The sequence below is a fragment of the Mustela lutreola genome, chromosome 4 (assembly GCF_030435805.1).
Source record: "Mustela lutreola isolate mMusLut2 chromosome 4, mMusLut2.pri, whole genome shotgun sequence".
Classification (NCBI taxonomy): Eukaryota; Metazoa; Chordata; class Mammalia; order Carnivora; family Mustelidae; genus Mustela; species Mustela lutreola.
The window spans coordinates 83,907,915-83,925,783 of record NC_081293.1 but is presented as its reverse complement, the minus strand read 5'-3'; the positions used below and the strand labels follow the sequence as shown (position 1 = coordinate 83,925,783).

Genomic DNA, 17,869 nt, shown 5'->3' with positions numbered 1-17,869 from the left:
TTTAAAGTTTGTTGTTTTGAGATAAAAGAATTAACTTCTGCAAAACAAGTCAGTCATCGTCGGCGGAGAGCTGGGGGCCGTGGGGAGCCCTGAGCGGGGCCGCGCGGGTCCGGGACTTCAGGTGCTGAGCGCGGCGGGACCCGCGGTGTCCGGGGACGGGCGGCGGAGCGGGCGGTGGAGGGGGCGGGGCGGCGCCTGGATCCGGCTGTGCGGGACGCGCAGTGTCGGTGGCCAGGCGGGGCGGGGCGGGTCGCGCGGCTGGGGGTCTGACGTGGGACAGTGCGGGGTGCGGCGGGGGCACCGGGCGCGAGCGGCTCGGGGTCCGACGTGCGGCGGCGGAGGGCGGGGCGGCGCCGGGGACGCGCAGGGCGGGCGCAGGGCGGGTGGGCACGCGGCGGGGCCGCGGGGCAGTGCAGGGGCGCGCGGGGCCGCGGGCGCGCGGGGGCGGCGGGCGCGGCGCCGCCCCTCCCGGCCGGGGCCGCCCGCGGATCATGTGGTGCGGCGGGAGGAAGTGCCGCTTGTTTTCTTTCCTGCGGGCGCCGGGCTCCGGGCAGGGCGCGCGGCTCCGAGACCCCCCCGGGGGCGGCGCGGGCCGCGAGCGCAGATGAGGCGCCCCGGGCCCCGCCGCGGCGTCCCGGGCCCGATGGCGGCTCCGCCGTGGGACCCGCTCCGCAACGACTCTCTGCCGCCCACGCTGACCCCGGCCGTGCCGCCCTACGTGAAGCTCGGCCTCACCGTCGTCTACACCGCGTTCTACTCGCTGCTCTTCGTGTTTATCTACGCGCAGCTCTGGCTGGTGCTGCGCTATGGCCACAAGCGGCTGAGCTACCAGAGCGTCTTCCTCTTCCTCTGCCTCCTCTGGGCCTCCCTGAGGACCGTCCTCTTCTCCTTCTACTTCAGAGACTTCGTGGCGGCCAACGCGCTAGGCCCCTTCGGCTTCTGGCTGCTCTACTGCTTCCCCGTGTGCCTGCAGTTCTTCACGCTCACGCTCATGAACCTCTACTTCACGCAGGTGAGCGGGGCCGCGCGGCGTGGGGCCCTGGGGGGCACTCACCGAGGGGCCCGGCGCTCACCTAGGGCGGAGGGCGTTCACCTGGGGCGGCGGGCGCTCACCTGGGGGGAGGGCGCTCACCTGGCGGGATGCTCACCTGGCGGGGAGGGCGCTCACCTGGGAGAGCCCCCCCCCCCCCCCCCCCCCCCCCCCCGCCTCGCGCGCTGCACCAGCTGCAGGGCTTATGGCTGCGCGGGGCGGTAGGAGCCCAGAGGGTGGGCGGAAGGCACTGGCCCGAGCCCTGTCCTACCTGCAAGCCCTTCTCCTTCACCCCACCCCGCCCATTCCCAAATGAGGTGACAGAGAGAGAAAGTGAGGGCCTGCCCTCCTAGCCGTCGGTGGGTTTTGGGCCCGCCCTGTCTGGGCTCAGGGGCCGCTTCCCGCACACATTAGAAGGCGGCTGCCAGGGAGGCTCGACCTCTAGACTGACTCCTCAGTCCTGTCATCCCAGAGCACCTGACCTGAGCCTGGAAAGGTCATGTGCACGCTGGCCTCCAGATTGGGGTCAGACGCTGATATTTTTGAGTAATGACAGGACGGGACTGCCCCATTTGGGATGAGATGTTTTTGATCTCCAGCTTGGAGCCCTGCTGAATGAACTAGACCTTCATTTCTCAGGGCTGCTGAACAGTCTGGGGGTGACACCCAGCTCCCCAGCTGCTTCCAGGGGAGGTCAAGGCTTGCTGTCTGAGCTGGATGGAGAGGCCCCAAGAAGAAGCCATAAAGTTTACCGGGGCTCTTTTATGGGCACAGAGGAGCTAGTTTATGAGGCCTATTTTTAATAAGCTAATGGGAGAACATGTGAATAGACTGGGCTGCTGTGACTTAAGGAAAGGACGGTGATTGTAAAGTGCTTTGTAAATACCATGGCAGGTATTGCAAAAAGGTTTAAGTACACAACGCCCTCATCATCATCTCTGATTCTCATTAGCTTTCCAAGCCCTGAAATGTCCATTTTCACAAGGACTCTGCCGGTGTCATCTGGTGAGGGTAATTGAAGAGCTCTCTCACCGACAGACGCCTGATGCAGGCAGGCATTCTCCTTTTTTAAGTGTCCCTGTTCTCTAAAGAAAATGTCTTTACTTCAAAAAAAGAAAGGCAAGAAAAAATAGAGAAGGATTGCTGTGCTGTGGGAGCCCTAGAGACAATCGGCAGGAAACAGGTCTGGCTCCAGAATAGCTGGGTACTAGTTAGTAGCCATGATAGTCTTATAAAACAGCTCTGCGCTCACAGCCTTCTGATAAGTCTGGTGTAGCCACATATTTTTCCAGTGCTCGAGTCATAGGTATTATCTGTCAAAAAATTACCTTTGAGCCCAAAAGCTGGTTACTCAGGCAGTCCTCAGCTCCACTGCTGACACTTTAGCTTTTTAATTGGATCCAAAAGGGTAGTTCCAGCAAGATACAAAGGTGAGGTAGGCTGACATTACTTTAAGAACTGTGACTGTGATCGTGTTTTGTATTTAGGTATTTGTGTTCCTTTCTAAGAGAAAAAAAAAAAAGAGGAAAACGCAGGCCAGGGCCATGGCTCTCCACACTAATCACATGCAAATTCTGCACTAGCTGGCTTAGGGGCAGGGCCGCACATTTTCTGCACCATCTGCTGGTTGGCAAGTAAACGCTGAGCGAGGGAAAGAGTGACCAGGCAGACAGAGCCACTCCAGTCAAGAGGCCTCAAGCCCTGGCCCGGGCTTCTTTGTATCTTCCGCCTCTTGTTGCTTTTCATATCTCCCGGGTGGCTGGCAGGAAAGGGGGTACCTAAGTGCTGGTCTTCGAGGCTCTGTAGAGCAAAGCCATCCCCTGGCTTCCTGACAAATACTCTGATATTTCTGGGGAACTAGAAAGGGGGTCACCCTTCCTTTGACTCTCAGCTCTGACGTCTCTCCCTAGCTCTCCCTCCTGCGTGCCTTCTCTTAGACAAGGTTCTCAACCACTGGAATAGCCCAGGGAGCTTTTAAGAATTACCGCTTCCCTGGGGCCCATCTCAGAACAAGTCCATCAGATCTGGGAGGGAGGGGGTGAGCAGCAGATAATGGAGAAGCCCGACTGGGTGCCAGGCTCCATTCGAACTGGTTTGGCCTCTTCATAAGGGCCCTCTGATGGTAGTGATGAGACGGTCCCTGTGTTGTGAATGGTCAGAGAAGTTCAGTGGCTCGCTCAAGGTTACCTGGTCGGGGCATGGAGGCGCTGGGAGGTCCCCCACATCTCTGGCATCTAAGCGATGGCCCGTGCTTTGTGGTACAGTGTTCAGAGGGGAAACATACTCTACCGTAGTTGTAGCCCCTGTTTGCTGGAAGCCAAACCCCTGGCTGGGGGGTACGAATCTTATACCCCACCCAGTTAAGTGGTAACTCAAGGGACTTAGGTGGTGTATATTTAAGCTGTGGGAGGCTTCCGTGGGACCTGAGCCCTCAGGAGGCGGGTTTGTGGCAGCTGGGGAGGCCAGTGGGAAGAAGGAGAGGGCTGTGGCAGAGGGGCACCATGGCAGAAGTTTGGGGAAGAGCTAGAAGGTGCTCTTGGAGCTGGAGGAAGTCTCATCTGTCATTGTCCTGTGCTCTGTGCCTGGCCCAGTGCCTGGGACTGGCTTAGGCCTCTGTGTGGAGCCTCCCTGATAACTGGGGAGAAGGTGTTACCATCTTCCCTCTGGGGGGCGGGGTGGTCAAGAGCTGGCCCATCGTGCCCCGCAGCCTCCGAGGCACCTCCTCTTGCCCCGGCTGCTGGAGGGCCATGGTCCCTTCTGTCCAGGGCTCCGAGTGCAGGAGAAGGGTGTGTCGTGAGTGCTTAGCCTTGCCCCCCATCTTTGGAATCTGGCTCTTCTGGGGCTGGCCCGAGGAGGTGGTTTTACGGGATGCTCTGCCTGTTCTCTGCTGGCTCTGCTTCACCTTGGGCTCTGGGGGTGACCCTGTCATGGGGCCGCAGCCACATGGCGGTCTCTGTCTTATCCTGGCTCCCTCTGCCTGTCCGCCTTCCACCCAGTCCCTTCTGCAGGTGCGGCCACGCAGGTCAGGGGCTGGTGCCCATCCTCGGTCTCCTCCCAGGTCCCCACCTGCCCTCTTTCCTTCTCTGCCACCTACAGAAATCCCAGGTGGAGGCAGATACCACCCCTCCCACCCCCCGCCGAAGTCCTGGTGCGATTAGACCTCCACAGCACAGGTGGGCCTCTGCTGGGACTCTCCAGAATCCACTTTGTTGTCATGTCTACACCCCTTGGGTCTGAGCCTTCCCATCTCAGCACGTCACTGTCCATGGAGTGGGGTGATGAGGTTCCTGCTTCCTAATCCCCTGGGGGGAGTTCCTCGGGGGTTTTCTCTAGCAGTTCCTCGGGGGTTTTCTCCTCAGTGACCAGGGATGCCGGTTGCATCTCCTAGCATGAACGCTGCTCTCCTGCCGGGGCTGATGACTCCTTTCTCCGCTCTCCAGCTCCTGGGACAGGCTGGAACATGGGAGGAGGCTGGTGGTAGGACTGGTTCTGCTGACTCTTAGCAGGCCCTGTGTGAGGTGTGTGACTGGCCCCAAATATCTGGGGCTGTCTTTGGAACGTAGGGTGTTGAGTACCTGTCCTATCTGGCTCTGGTCCCCCAGTATCAGTCCTGGGGACAGCCAAACTCCCACTCAGATCTTTTCTTCTTTTTCTTCTTTTTTAAATAAGATTTTATTTGTCACAGAGACAGAGCATGTATACAAGCAGGGGGACTGGCAGGCAGAGGGACAGGGAGAAGCAGGCTCCCTCCTGAGCAAGGAGCCTGACCCGCATGATGGGATCCCAGGACCCTGGATCATGACACGAGCTGAAGGCAGAGGCTTCACCGACTGAGCTGCCCAGGCGTCCCTCCCACTCAGCTCTTTGCTGCACCAGGAAGTGGCGGGGCCGAGGCTTGAACCGAGGTCTGTCCTCTGGAGCCTGCTCTTCTGGCACTGTTTGCCTCAGACGGAGGTTTCGAGCAGAGCAGGACCCTGAGAACAAACGGGAGTCTCTGCACTTGGGCTGTTGGGGTGCCTTCCACACCAGGCTGTGGGGTTGAGGCCCAATAGAGAGGCTACCAGCTTCTGCACCGGGCAACCCCTGGGCCAGCAGGTCTGTCTGTAGAGCTCCTGGTGTGCCATGGGCTCAGCCATCCCTTCAGCCTTTTTCCCTTGGAATCACGGGTCTGGACCTCAGACTCTTAGGGACCCGAGTTTGGTGGAGTGGAGGGGGCTCAAGGTCTCACTGGTTCCGCTCTGTCTTGAGCCCGGTGACAAATTCCTGCCATGACAGGAGGGTATTTTGAGGAAGGAAAAGGAGAAGTGAACTCTGGGGACGGGACGACATGGGGTGTGGTTAATGGATGCTGACGCAGAAGCCGGGATGACAGCGCATCTCGAGGGCGGCTGGGAAGCTGCTGCAGGGCCATTGGGGGTGGGGAACTGTGGCTCGTGGGGGGTGTTGGAGCGTATCATGGGAGTCTGGGGGTCCTGTGTGCCAGCAAAGGCCTATAAATGAGGGGGCAGCACCGCACATGGGAGGAGGGGGGAACCGTGTGAGCAGGACCGAGTTTGAGTCCCGGCTTCACCCCTCATGTAGCTCCCGTGGCTGGTTACTAACATTCCTCATCAGGAAAGCAGCGACCCCCGGGGGCACATCCCCCTGGTGGGAGCTGCTTTAAGGAGAACCTGTCTGTGTCGTACCCTCTGCACCTCAGTGAAGTGCCCTTTCTGCATCTAACAAGAGCGACTCTGGCTCTTGCCCAGATACCAAACCAGGTCTTAAAGGTCTGACCCCCGGGGCCGGCCCTGCCTTTTGTCCCCCCACCGTGTCATCCAAATGACTTGTGGTGCCATGCTGCAACATTTATGTTTGTAAAGTGGCAGGGACTCTCGGCTCTCCCTTAGCGGGAGTGTGGAAGGGAACAGCTCACCTCTGCGGCTCCTGGAGCCGAGATCTGGGGGAGGGGGTCCAGCAGCCCAGCCCTTCCTCTTCCAGATGAACCGACTGAGGCCTGGAGGCTTCTAGGGACTTGTCCAAGGTCACCAGCCTGGGATGAAGAGTGGGGTAGAGGCCCGGCACCGGTGAGCCTGTGTTTGCTGCACACACCACCCTAACTCAAAATGCACTCTGTCCCCATCCTTGGTGATAGGGAACCAGGAGGCAGCCAAAATCTAATCAGGGACCATCTCTCCCTCCCCCACCAGGAAAAGGGGATGTTGATCTTAGGAATAAGTGAGTCTTGCTGGGGTTCTGGGAAGTCCATTTAATCAAGAAATGTTTACCATGGGGCGCCTGGGTGGCTCCTTTGGTTACCTTTGGCTCAGGTCATGATCCTGGAGTTCCAGATCAAGTCCTGCATCAGGATCCCTGCTCAGCAAGGATCTGCTTCTCCTTCCTGCACTCTCCCCTCTCATGCTCTCTCTCTCAGTCTCTCTCAAATAAATAAAATCTTAAAAAAAAAAAAAAGGTTTACCAAATACTATTGTGTGCTGGGTCGAAATCCTGGAGGTGTGAGGAGGGACGCTTCCAGGCCTGTATGTGATTATGAAGAAGTAAGAAGCGTAGGAGCACACACAGGCCTTTGACAGTCCGCAAGTACCTTATTTCAAAGCTGGGACCAAACAGTCACACCAGGGCAGGGACTATGCTGGCCTCACCTCTGTGTGCCACACCCATGACCTCTTGGTCCCAGACACTGGCCCCTGTGGTCACTCAGTGGCTTATGTGTATGTACCTGTGTGTGTGTGCTTGTGTGTGTGTTTGTGTACGTGCCTGTGTGTGCCCGTATGTGCCCTTCTGTGTGCGTACCTGTGTGTGCGCTTATGGGCGTTCCTCTCTGTGTGTACCTGTGTGTGTGCTTGTGTGGGAGCCTCTATGTGCATGCCTGTGTGTGCGCTTGTGTGTGTGTGTACCTGTGTGTGTGCCTCTGCAAGGGCAGGCACACATGGAACCTAGGAGAAGTTTCCTTATTTGCATTCAGTTGACTATCCACCATCAGCCCCTCCCAGGAAGTAGCTTCCGAGCCTCACTTCTAAAAATTTCCCTAAGAAGGAGCCTTCAGATTCTACAGCCCAGGGGTGCCTGGGTGGCTCAGTGGGTTAAGGCCTCTGCCTTCGGCTCAGGTCATGATCCCAGGATCCTGGGATTAAGCCCCACATCGGCCTCTCTGCTCTGCGGGGAGCCTGCTTCCTCCTCTCTCTCTCTCTCTCTCTCTCTCTCTCTCTGCCTGCCTCTCTGCCTACTTGTGATTTCTCTCTCTGTCAAATAAATAAAATATTTAAAAAAAAAATCACAGATTCTACAGCCCAGTTGCCCAAGATCTCTCATGGGAGCGCCAGCTTTTAATTCTCTCCGCTCTGGTTATCACTCTTTCAGCGCTGGCCTAAGCTGAGCCATGTTTTGTGAATGCCCTCAGCACTCTTGGGAGTTAGACTCAGCTGACCCCAAGTCCTGTTTCCCTGACCCTGAGGTCTTGATTTTCCAACAGCAAGAGCAGAGCAGAGCCTCCTGGCTGTGTCCTTGTGTGCTGAGCATGGACCTGCAGCTCCCGTCTCCACCAGGAGCCTTGGTCTGGGTCCCACACACCCTGCCACCTACGAGGTTTTGTGGCATCTTTTTGTGCCCCTGTCTTTCCCCAGGTCAGACAGGCAGGGCCTAGTCGGGTGGGGGATGCCCATGGCTGTGTCCAACAGCGTGTGCCCTCCCCAACCAGGGACGGTCGTGTGTCCCTCATCTCGGCCCCCAAAGGCCTCCAGTACTGGGGAGGAGAGTGTCCCGGAGGTGACGCCATCAGGGCGGTGAGGGGCTGCCTGCCCGGAGGGGTGGCCATTGGCAGAGTGGAAATCTGCTCATCCAGCAACATCGCTCGGAGACTCGGGTTTTTGAGAACAGCGGATCATGTGATCTGGAGAACGGCTTCAGTCAGTCGGTTCCTGTTGTCCTTGTAGCTCTAGCGAGGGGAGAGGAGCCTCTTCCTGGTTTGTGGGTCTGTCTCAGGCCTGACATTCGGGCAGGTCAGGTTTTCTCGGGACAGAAATATTCTCAGCCAGTGGTCGTGATGATCCCTGCTGCATTCGCACTCAGGGAGCCTGCAGAGCCTTGTAAATACTTTACTTTTTATTTATCCCTGGCCTGAGGTTAAGAGTCTGTTCGCTAATGAGGATAGATGAAGGCCAAGTGGTTTTTCTCCACAAGTAGGTTGATTTCCTCAAATTTGCGTGCGGAGGGCCTCGAGAAAAGAAGGAGCACAGGGAGCCTGTGTCCGTATCTTGGGCCTTCTGAGCCCTGTGTGACCTGTGTGTGTGTGTGTGTGTGTGTGTATTTATCTTTCAAAAGATAAAAACTGCTCTTAGCTCACAGGCCATACAAAAACAGGTTGTGAGCTGGATTTGGTCCTTGGGATAAGGTTAGAACAGACCCAGCGTTTATCCCCAAGCTCCCACCCCATCTTTATCCTGTTGTTTTTGCTGGGACAAGTTGGAAATGGGCTTGGGTTCTCATCTCCTGCTTAAAGAGTGCCGTTCCAGAGGCAGTAAGTTGGAATTTCTTCCCCTAAGGGCCACTGACTATGGGAAGGACAGACATGATGTCACAAGACATCAAGCCGGTGCTGGGCCATTTTCTGTGTCTCCCCTGCCCCTGGCCGCCAGGAGACAGGTTCCCTTCTGTGGCCGGCGTGTAACATCATCAGCTCTCTACCCCTTTCACGGCAGACACTTGTTAAGCATGATCTTCAGGGAAGAAATCCCCACACACTATGGGATACACTCCCCAGGCTGCCCCCTACCTCCTGCTGCCCTTTTGGGGGATTCTAGACCTAAGAGCTGTGGGGGATTGCATTGCCCATCAGGCCGGTGGATGACCGGTGGCAGATGCAGCAGGGAGAGAAGCTCACGGAATGTCAGCACCACGGCTCACTGCGGGCTGAGCCCCCTGTCAGGGATGCACTCCTGCCCCCGGGGACGGTGCACACGTCTGTCCACGCATAGCTGTCACACGACGGCCCCAGTTTCCACTGCAGCCTGGAGACTCTTCTGCTCAGTCAACGAGCATGTTTTCAAAATCAAGGTGGAATTCACACAACATAAAAGGAACCATTGTGTTTGTACAGTTTGGTGGCATTTAAGCCCCTCCTGTTCTGCAGCTGTTACTTCTGCTCACTTCTCAAACGGCTCCATCTCCCCAAACCCTTCCCCTTGCGCCAGCTCCGGGCAGCCACAAGTGTGCTTTCTGTCTCTGTGCAGTGACCTGTTCAGGATGTTTCCCACCAAAGGCATCCCCCCATCAGTGGCCTTCTGGGCTCAGCGTCTCTCACCTAGTGTGAGGTTTTCGAGGGTCACCCATGTTGTGGCACTTGTCATGACCTTGCTTCTTGAGGCTGGAGGGTGTTTTGTAGATATCTGTCCCCGTTGGCCACCCTTTCCCCCACCGACAGACGTGGAGGTGGGTTGTCGTATGTTTCTGGGAGCCTGTGACTCTCTAGATGCTGTGTAGACAGGACTGGGGACAAACGTGGCTCCTGCCTTGATGGAGGTGCGTGTTGCATGGGAAAACAGACCACGTGGCGAACATCGCTTGTGCCACTGGCCAGCATTACTTGGGGACAGTCCTTACAGTGGTGACACAAAGTGGGATGTTTCCAGTGGAAGTTTGGGGACTTAGGTCCCTCCTTCATCTCTACGATTCTCACGATAGGGTGCTTGTTGCATGTTTTTAAAAGAACCAGTGACATCTGTTACTATTTAAATGTAAGGCAAATCCATTTGCTCTGGTTCGTTCCCAGAGGCAGCTTCCTGGGGTTCAGAGCGCTGGGACGGAGAGGGGTTGCCTGGGGGACATCTGCTTGGCTCCCATTCCTGCCCTCGGGGCCCTTCTGAGCAGATACAGTCCCTCCTGCCAGGATAGCCCTTCACAGATATGGTGGCAGAGGTCTCCTCCAGGTCCTGTCCTCATGGGCTGTGCCATTCTCAGTTCCTTTCTTTGTTTCTGATGGGATGTGGGTTTGTCCCTCACCATCCTGGACCCTGCTGGCCCCACCCAGTGGCCCACTGTGAGCTGGGGCAGCTCCGGGAGCAGAAGGAGGCCTCGGTCCCCATATCCTGCCACGTCGCTTCCTCTCTGGGATGTCCCGAGGGTCCGTCCAGTCAGGTGTGGATATGAGGAGCACCGTCTGCGCTGTCTGGGGCTCCCCAGGCTGCTGTAACCAAATACCATGGGGGTTTTTGCAGCAAATTATTCTCTTAGTTCTAGAGCTGGGGGTCTGCGGTCAGGGTGTTACCATGGTGGTGCTCTGGTGAGAGCCCTTCCAGGTTGCAGATGGCAGCTTCTCCTTGGGTCCTCACATGGTGGAGAGCAGAGAGAGTACTGTATGCCCCTCAAGACGGCTTCATCCTCCTGACCTAACTGCCTCCCAGAGGCCTTGCCTGCTGACTGAGTGGTGGGACTCCACGTGATCTGGGGGGACACCCATGGGCGGCCTGTAGCCCACACTGCACTGCTCCCAGCCAGGGCAGGAGTTCCCGGGGAATGTCAGAATTCTCCCCACTTATGAGGCAGAGTTATTTTGGGGAGGGAAAGACACCCGCGGCATCTTCCGTGCTATCTTACATTGTCGTTCTGGGGGATTCGGTGCAAGGATTATGGCCGCGGTAAGACGTGGGCCACTGTGGTCACACGGGGCCTTTCTTCCTGGAGCCGTTGGGCCTAGCTGGCCGCTGACCCCCGGCTAAGCTTCCCGAGCTGGAAGAGGTCTCCTCCCTGCTACGAACGTGTTATTTCATGTGCATGTTCCACACATCTGGAACTGTTGCAGGCAGGGCCTCCACTGGCGGATAGTGACCTAGGGTGGCGGTTGCCATAGGAGAGGTTTGGAAACGTAGTGATGATCGTGGCACCTTGTGTGGTCAAGGTCCTTTCCGTTCACGAGGCTGAAGAGAGAGGATCCTGCCTGGGAGGCCAGTCTGCACGGTCAGTCTCCATCTGTCCCAGCGAGACATGGGTCTTGCTGGCGATGATGGCGGGTCTTCTCCCCATGGCCTCTGCCCAGCGGAGCTGGTGGGTCTGGGGTAAGACTGGGCTTCTGTGGCCCGGGCTGTTGTGGGGGCTGCTGGGCCCGGCTCCTTCCTCCCCATGACAGGTGGGGCCCACGCCCCTGAGAAACAGGCTGCAGCAGCCCAGGTGGTGCTTCCCAGGCTGCCGGTTGCCCTCTGCCAGGGCCCTTTATGTCCTAGAGTTTTCAAGGTAGAAGGCACCTGAACGGGTTTTGGGACTAACCCTTTTGTCTCACAGAGGAACACCAAGGCCCAGAAAGGCAAAGAGAAGTCATCAGGGCTGAACCAAGCAGGTTGTCTGGCTAGCCACATCCCTGAGGCCACTCAGGTGTCTGCCGGCGAGGGTAAGCGGGGACTGAGGGCCAGGCTTGGTATGCTGCTGGCAGACTGCCAGGGGCGCTCTCCGGGCTTCCACTGCCCCTCCTGGGCTGCCTGCCGGCCTAGAGCCTAATGGGAGGTCTGGGTGGTGTGGGCACTGTCCGATGGAACCCAGTTCTGTTGACGAGGACAGGGAGGCTGTCCTGAGCCACTTGGGGTGTGGAGGTGGGAGCAGAACTTGGCGGAACAGGTGGAAACTGGAAACAGGAGAGGATGGGAGGAAGCAAGTGAAGGTGCCGCTTTCCTGTGAGACCTTTCCCTCTGCTCCCCGAGTGAGCACTGAGAGTCGGGGCAGTCCAGGCGCAAGGCCAGTCCTGCTCCTTGCCCCGCTGTGCGGCATTTCGGGTGTCGGGTCATCCTGACGGGACAGGACAGCAGAGCGGTCAGGAAGCCGGGAGACAGCTAGCACCACTTGCAGGCGAGTTCAGAGGCGAGGCAGGGTCATGGTTCTTCCTGAGATCACGTGCAAAAGCAGCTCACTTCATTTCTGGGGACTCTGTCTGTGTTCTTCGCGGCAGCATGAGGCTGGGAAGTGAGCCGGACTCGCTCCTCTGGCTGTGAGCTGGCCAAGTTCAAAGGCAGGAGTTGAAATGGTGATGACCTGACCCTGGAGCCCAGTCACCTCCCTGGAGGCCCCTCACATGGGGCCCGCCCAGGACCCAGACAGAGCCCACCTGTCTTCAGGCTTCAGGCTATCGACCCACAGAATTCTATGGCCTTTTTCCTCCATGGATTTCCATGGCTTTAAATGCATGGCCCGTCTCTGCACCCATGAAGACACCAGGCTCGTCCTCACTTTCGTAGATGGCCAACCCCCTAGAACTTATGCATGTCCTTGGATTCCTGCAGAAGGGGAGAAGTGCCCCCTTCGGGTCTCAGAGACTGTTGTTGTCCTGCAGCCCTGCTCTGGTGAGTGAGGGCGCTCAGCACAGGGAATTTCAGAGGGAGGCAACTGACCGCCGACTCTCACCTGGGCAGACCAGCGTCTCAAGCTTGCATAATTTCCCCGATGTATCAGGAAGTGGGCAGCACAGAGGGTCCATAAGCACGAACAGCGAATGTGTCTTGGTTCCTAACCTTTCAGAGTGTGAAAGTTCCTTTTATGGTCAAGAAGGCCTCTGTGGTCACGGTTTAGTAGTGCATTTAGAGTCATGGTTTGAGAACATGTACAAGGACTAGTAACAGCAGCAGGGCTAGCAAACACCTGAACCCCAAGTGTCTGCGAGGTGCCCGGCATTTGTCTCAGTGCTGCATGTGTGTTAGTTCACCTGATCCTCTCAGAAACCTGTGAGGTGGGTACTGTGGTTACTTTCATTTGACAGATGGGGTACTTGAGGCACAGAGAGGTTACATAACTTTTCCAAAGTCACACAGCTGCCAACTCTTGGAGCCAGGATTCAGGTCGAGGTGAGCCAGCTCAAGTCCACACTCTGAACCATATTTACATGTCTCTGTGCCAGAGAAGGACACACAGCTGCGGCCTGTGGACAGGGGACACTGGGCCTTAGTGAGAACGTGTATTCTAACGTTCAGACGTTGTGAACCCGTCAGGATGGGCAAACAAACAAGTTGCAGAAGGGTGTGGAGAGTGTTAATGTTGTTCAGATGAAGTGAAAAACCACCCAGGATGGTACTCTGTATTTTGTATATGTAGTATACTGGTATACTGTGAGTTATTTGTGAATGCATGCACGCACAGTAGAAGCGTAAGCCTTCCTGGGAACGGTAAGGCTGGATTCGGAAAGTGATTACCTCTGCAGAGGAGGGAGGGATTAGAACTGGGGAGAGATGTCTGGGGCATCAGTGATACCTTTTTTATTTATTAAAAATAAAACTGAGCTGGAGCAAAGATGATTGTGTTGCAGGTTGAACTGTGCAATGGGTACATGAGTGTGAGCTAAATAGTTTCTTTTTTTTTGTGAAAAATTTTTTTTAATTTGTCAGAGAGAGCACAAACAGGGGAAGCGGTAGGCAGAGGGAGAAGCAGAGTCCCCGCGGAGCAGGGATCCCGGTACGGGACTCCATCCTGGGACCCCAAGATCATGACCTGAACTGAAGGCAGACGCTTCACCAACTGAGCCTCCCAGGAGTCCCCAAGTTAGGTAGTTTCTTCGGGTATATGTGACATACTTTATAATGAAGCTTAAACCTACCATAAATTTGTAACATTTTCCTGTTTTTCTTTTTTAAAACTTTTATTTATTTGATAGAGAGAGACATCGAGAGATGGAACACAAGCAGGGAGAGTGGGAGAGGGGGAAGCAGGCTTCTGACTGAGCAGGGAGTCTGATGCGGGGCTTGATCCCAGGACCCTGGGATCCTGACCTGAGCTGAAGGCAGATGCTTAAGGACTGAGCCACCCAGCTGGCCCAAAATTATAACATTTTCAAGTGAATTTGTGTATACACATTTAAAGAGAGTGTGTGGAGAGACATACTGGTTTCTTTTGACTTCGGCCTGCTTGGCTGCTGGGAGGGTCTCCCCGGGGCCTCAGCCCGTGGCCGGCCCCCGGCACAGCAGGTCAGGTGTGTGCAGCCTGGAGCCTGCTTGGGCTGGGACAGGTGGGGAGTGTCTGTTCAGCCTGTTCATTTCCAGGGAGCAGTGGCCCCGAAGGGCAGACGCAGGGACCTGGGTCAGGCGGGGCGGTGTGTGGAGCAGGACGACTGCGTACAGAGCCTCTGAACCAAGTGCGAGTCTGGAAGTAAGGGCTCCATTCAGACGCAGACACCGCCTCTGGGGACAGCGGTTACTTTTGTTTAATTTTGCTGAATGCACAAGGGACACTGTCATACCCACAAAGAAGAGCATGGGATGTTCTGCCAGAAGCAGCCAGCATGACATTGGGAAAAATGATGGTGAGGCAGCAAATGCCAGTGTGAGTGAGTGGGAGGAAAAGCAGGCAAGTGGGAGTTCAGAGAGGAAAACAGTTGCTGAGAGGGTCGGGCACTGTGATTTATGAGGGGAGGGGACAAGGTCAGCAGCTGCTCGAGAGACTCTTTGCTTCTGTCCCAGCGAGGACGTCATCCACTGGGCCCTCTGGCATCCTCTAAAAGGTGGTGCAAGAGACCTGGGGTTACCGATGGCCCCCAAGGCAGGCCCGCAAGTGGACCAGGGGTTGCTCACATTCTGCTGCAGCCTCAGGGGTCTGCCGGGGCTTCCAGCTTCCCCTCTTGCCTCCCTGGAACCTGGTATTAAATCAGAACCCGAGGGGCCAGGATGGCTCATGGTGGTGTCCGCAGTCCTGGATGACCTCTTGGGAAGTTACCCAGCTTTCTTCCTGTGGTACAGTTTTGGGCGGGACTTTATATTGCAGTGGAAGTGATGCTGAGACCACGGGCATCTGCGAGGGGAAATGCTGTCTTTCTGAGAGGCAGTGGCAGTTTCTGAGGGAAGTGGCCACCGCTCCTACCCCGCCCTGCGCTCCAGACCTCACGGCGGCGACCGCTCTGGAAAACCCCGCTGTTCTCCCCGATCTCCCCAACTCTGTACACATCAACGGGACAGCAGGGAAAGACCTGGTCCCTTTGTTCACCTTTCTCTTTCCCCAGGAAGCACCTCGGACTGTCCCTGCACATCAGGGTTCCAGCCAGACCGCACAGTCCCCCAGGGCCACCGGCCGTCTCTGCGACCGCTCTTGGGCCCCCTCAGTTTCTTGCCGTCTGCCTCCCTCTGGGGCACCATCAACCATCAACCGCTCTCTGCTGTCCGGCTGCTCCCTCCCTCAGTCTGACACCCAGAGCCCTTCTCATTGTCTGGGTCTCCCCATCCTAAAACCATGGTCCCAGCCCCTGTGCGCGGCCTCCCTCTTTCATTCCCGCAGAGCACCCCCCCCCTGCAGTGCTCCCCTTCCCCCCCTGATGGGCCTGGCCCCGCCCAGGCCCCTCCATCCCTGCTCCTCTGCTCATTCCCTGCCGCTCCTGCGTGTTTGTGGGGACACCCCCCCTTCAAGGCGGTGCCCCTTTTCAGGGACGCTGTAGTCTCAGCCTTGCGCAGCCTTCCCGCTGCCGATTTTGGAAGATTTGCATCAGCGCCGAAAGAAACGCTGTAGCCTGAGTGGTCACTCTCTGTGTCTCCCTGACCCCCGACCGGACCATTCCTCACTTACCTTCTGTCTTTGATTTGCCTCTGTCTCCCCTTCCTGCTCAGCCCACAGAGGCCCTTTGCATCTCATCCTCACCCCTGCACCCTGATTGCTGACTGGGTCACCCCCATCCCATCCTCTTGCGTCCCGCTGCCCAGGCCTGACGGGCCTTCCCAGCCTTGGCCGCTGCCTCACGGCCTAGCCCTATGGCTGTGACGCTGCCCTCCCCAGGGTGCTGAAGTGCCCCTTGCCCAGCAGCCTCCTCTCCTCACACCTCCCTGCCTCATGCCTCCTCGTGCCATATCATGTCTCCTCACACCCTCTCATGCCCCCTCACACCTCCCATCTCTCACCTCCCCACACTCTCTCTTACCCTCATGCCTCATCACACCTCATCTGCCCCCTCATACCTCCCACCTCATATCTCCTCATACCCCCTCACACTTCTCGTGCCTTCCCACATCCTGTCACACCTCCTCATGCCTCTGCATACCTCTCCACACTATCTCGTGTCTTCTCACACCTCCCCCTACCCCTCACACCTCACACTTCCAGAAATCCCCTCACACCACCTCACACCTCCTCACCTCTCCCTGCAGCTCCCTGCACCACTTCATGCCTCCTTGCACCTCCCCACACCTTTCCACACCCCCTCACACCTGTCCACATCTTCCCCCACCTCCTCAGATCACCTCACACCTCTCTGCCCTCCTCCCACCTCTGGTGTGTGTGTGTCTGCTTGTGAGTTTCTTGAGGTCAGAGACCAGCTCTTTCTTATCTTTAGTTCTCGAGTCCAGATTCCGCGCACCACGCTGCCGACCTGGTCTGCGCCCCGTCAGTCTGAACCCGAGAATGGCACGAGTTTTCGTCCAGCCTCAAATGTTCCTCAGCTGGGGCACCTGGGTAGCTCAGTCAGTTAAGCCGCTGCCTTCAGCTCAGGTCATGATCCCAGGATCCTGGGATCGAGCCCTGTGTCCGGCTCTCTGCTCAGCAGGGAGCCTGCCTCATCTTCTCTCTCTGCCACCTGCCTCCCTTGCCTACTTGTGATCTCTGTCTGTCAAATAAATAAATAAAAAATCTTAAAAAAAAAAAAAATGTTCCTCAGCTTCTCTCACAGTCTCTGTCTTCGTCCTCTCCGATTTTATGGGTCTGGTTTTGTATCAAACAGGCAGAACCCGTGCTGTCAGGAGCGCCATAAAGTAGGGACGGGTGATTTATCTTCATCTGCCTCTCCCTCAGGAGCTGCCTCCTCCCAGCCCAGGCCCTGCTGCGGTCAGCGTCAGTGGGAGCCAGTGCAGACCGTAGGAGATGGGCAGTGAGATAAGGGACCCCCGGCAGGCCAGAGACCAGCACTTACCCAGCGCATTTAGCTCCAGTTCTGGGCTCGAATCAACATTCAATGACGTCTCTTGAAGCACAGATTGGGGTGGGGGTGAGTAGGAGAGTTTGGGATTTATTTTCCTGGAAACTCGATCCGGATATTTATACACCTTAAGTAACGGAGGCAGACACTGTGTTGTAAAAATGTGCATATGTATTTGTACGTGTGTGGGGTTGTGTGTGCCTGTGTGTATACATACATTGCAGTTAAAAAATGCCAGGAATTTAAGTGCAACTTGAAGGACCTTAACATTAAGAATTAACTTGAATAAAGGAGGATTTTCTCAGCTTGAGTACACCCAGCTGCATTAAGACCTAGATGTGTCACGGATGATTGGCTGTGGATTGAGTTTTACAAATCCTGGTCAGGCTTGTCTTTTGATGTGGTTGTCACTTTGGCTGTTAGTTTCGAGAGCATCAGATGATTTCCTCAAGATCAGGTTGTGTCTTTCCCTGGCGACGACTTTCCCTCTCCAAGCAGGGACGAGTTTGAACTCTGTGGGTGAGGCTCCGGGCCCCCTCAGGGTGGAACGCCTCACCCATAGACCCCTCGAGCTCTGGGGGCTGCATGGCTGGTGGCCCTGCATAATGGAGGGGTGTCTGAGTATTGTTTTAAAGTTACCCTTCTTTGTTGTGTTACAATCACCGTGACTTTTACTAAGGCTCTGGTGAACAGTGGTATGGGCAGTGTCTGTCCATGCTTGGTGGCTAGGGCAGTGTCTCCCAAACTCTGTTCCTCAGAACACTCAGAAGACTGTAAATGGCCAAGTAAGTTCGGAAAACTGCTGCGTGCTACGTGTTTTCTCGATTGCAGCAGTCATTTAAAGACTGGGAATTTCCCTGTGGGAAAACCATGTAGCCTAGCAGTTTCCAAATTTATTTGATCATTTGACGCTTAATTTCTAGGAGCATTTATTAGTTCTCAATTCTGTAGGAACGCCCTGAGAAGCCCTGGCTCAGAGTAAG

General features: G+C 56.4%; 1 protein-coding gene across 5 annotated transcripts in view; it reads left to right on the top strand.

Moving 5' to 3' along the window:
* Window positions 1–287: 287 nt before the first annotated feature.
* GPR137B (G protein-coupled receptor 137B) overlaps window positions 288–17,869 on the top strand; it is a 63,848-nt gene continuing 46,266 nt past the window's right edge. For 2 of the 5 annotated variants that reach the window (XM_059170395.1, XM_059170393.1), the window contains exon 1: window positions 288–1,012. In XM_059170395.1, coding sequence (XP_059026378.1) covers window positions 605–1,012 — 408 coding nt within the window. In that variant the 5' untranslated portion in view covers window positions 288–604. The remainder of the gene's footprint in view (window positions 1,013–17,869) is intronic. The other 3 variants (XR_009352693.1, XR_009352692.1, XM_059170392.1) reach the window with 2 other exon arrangements.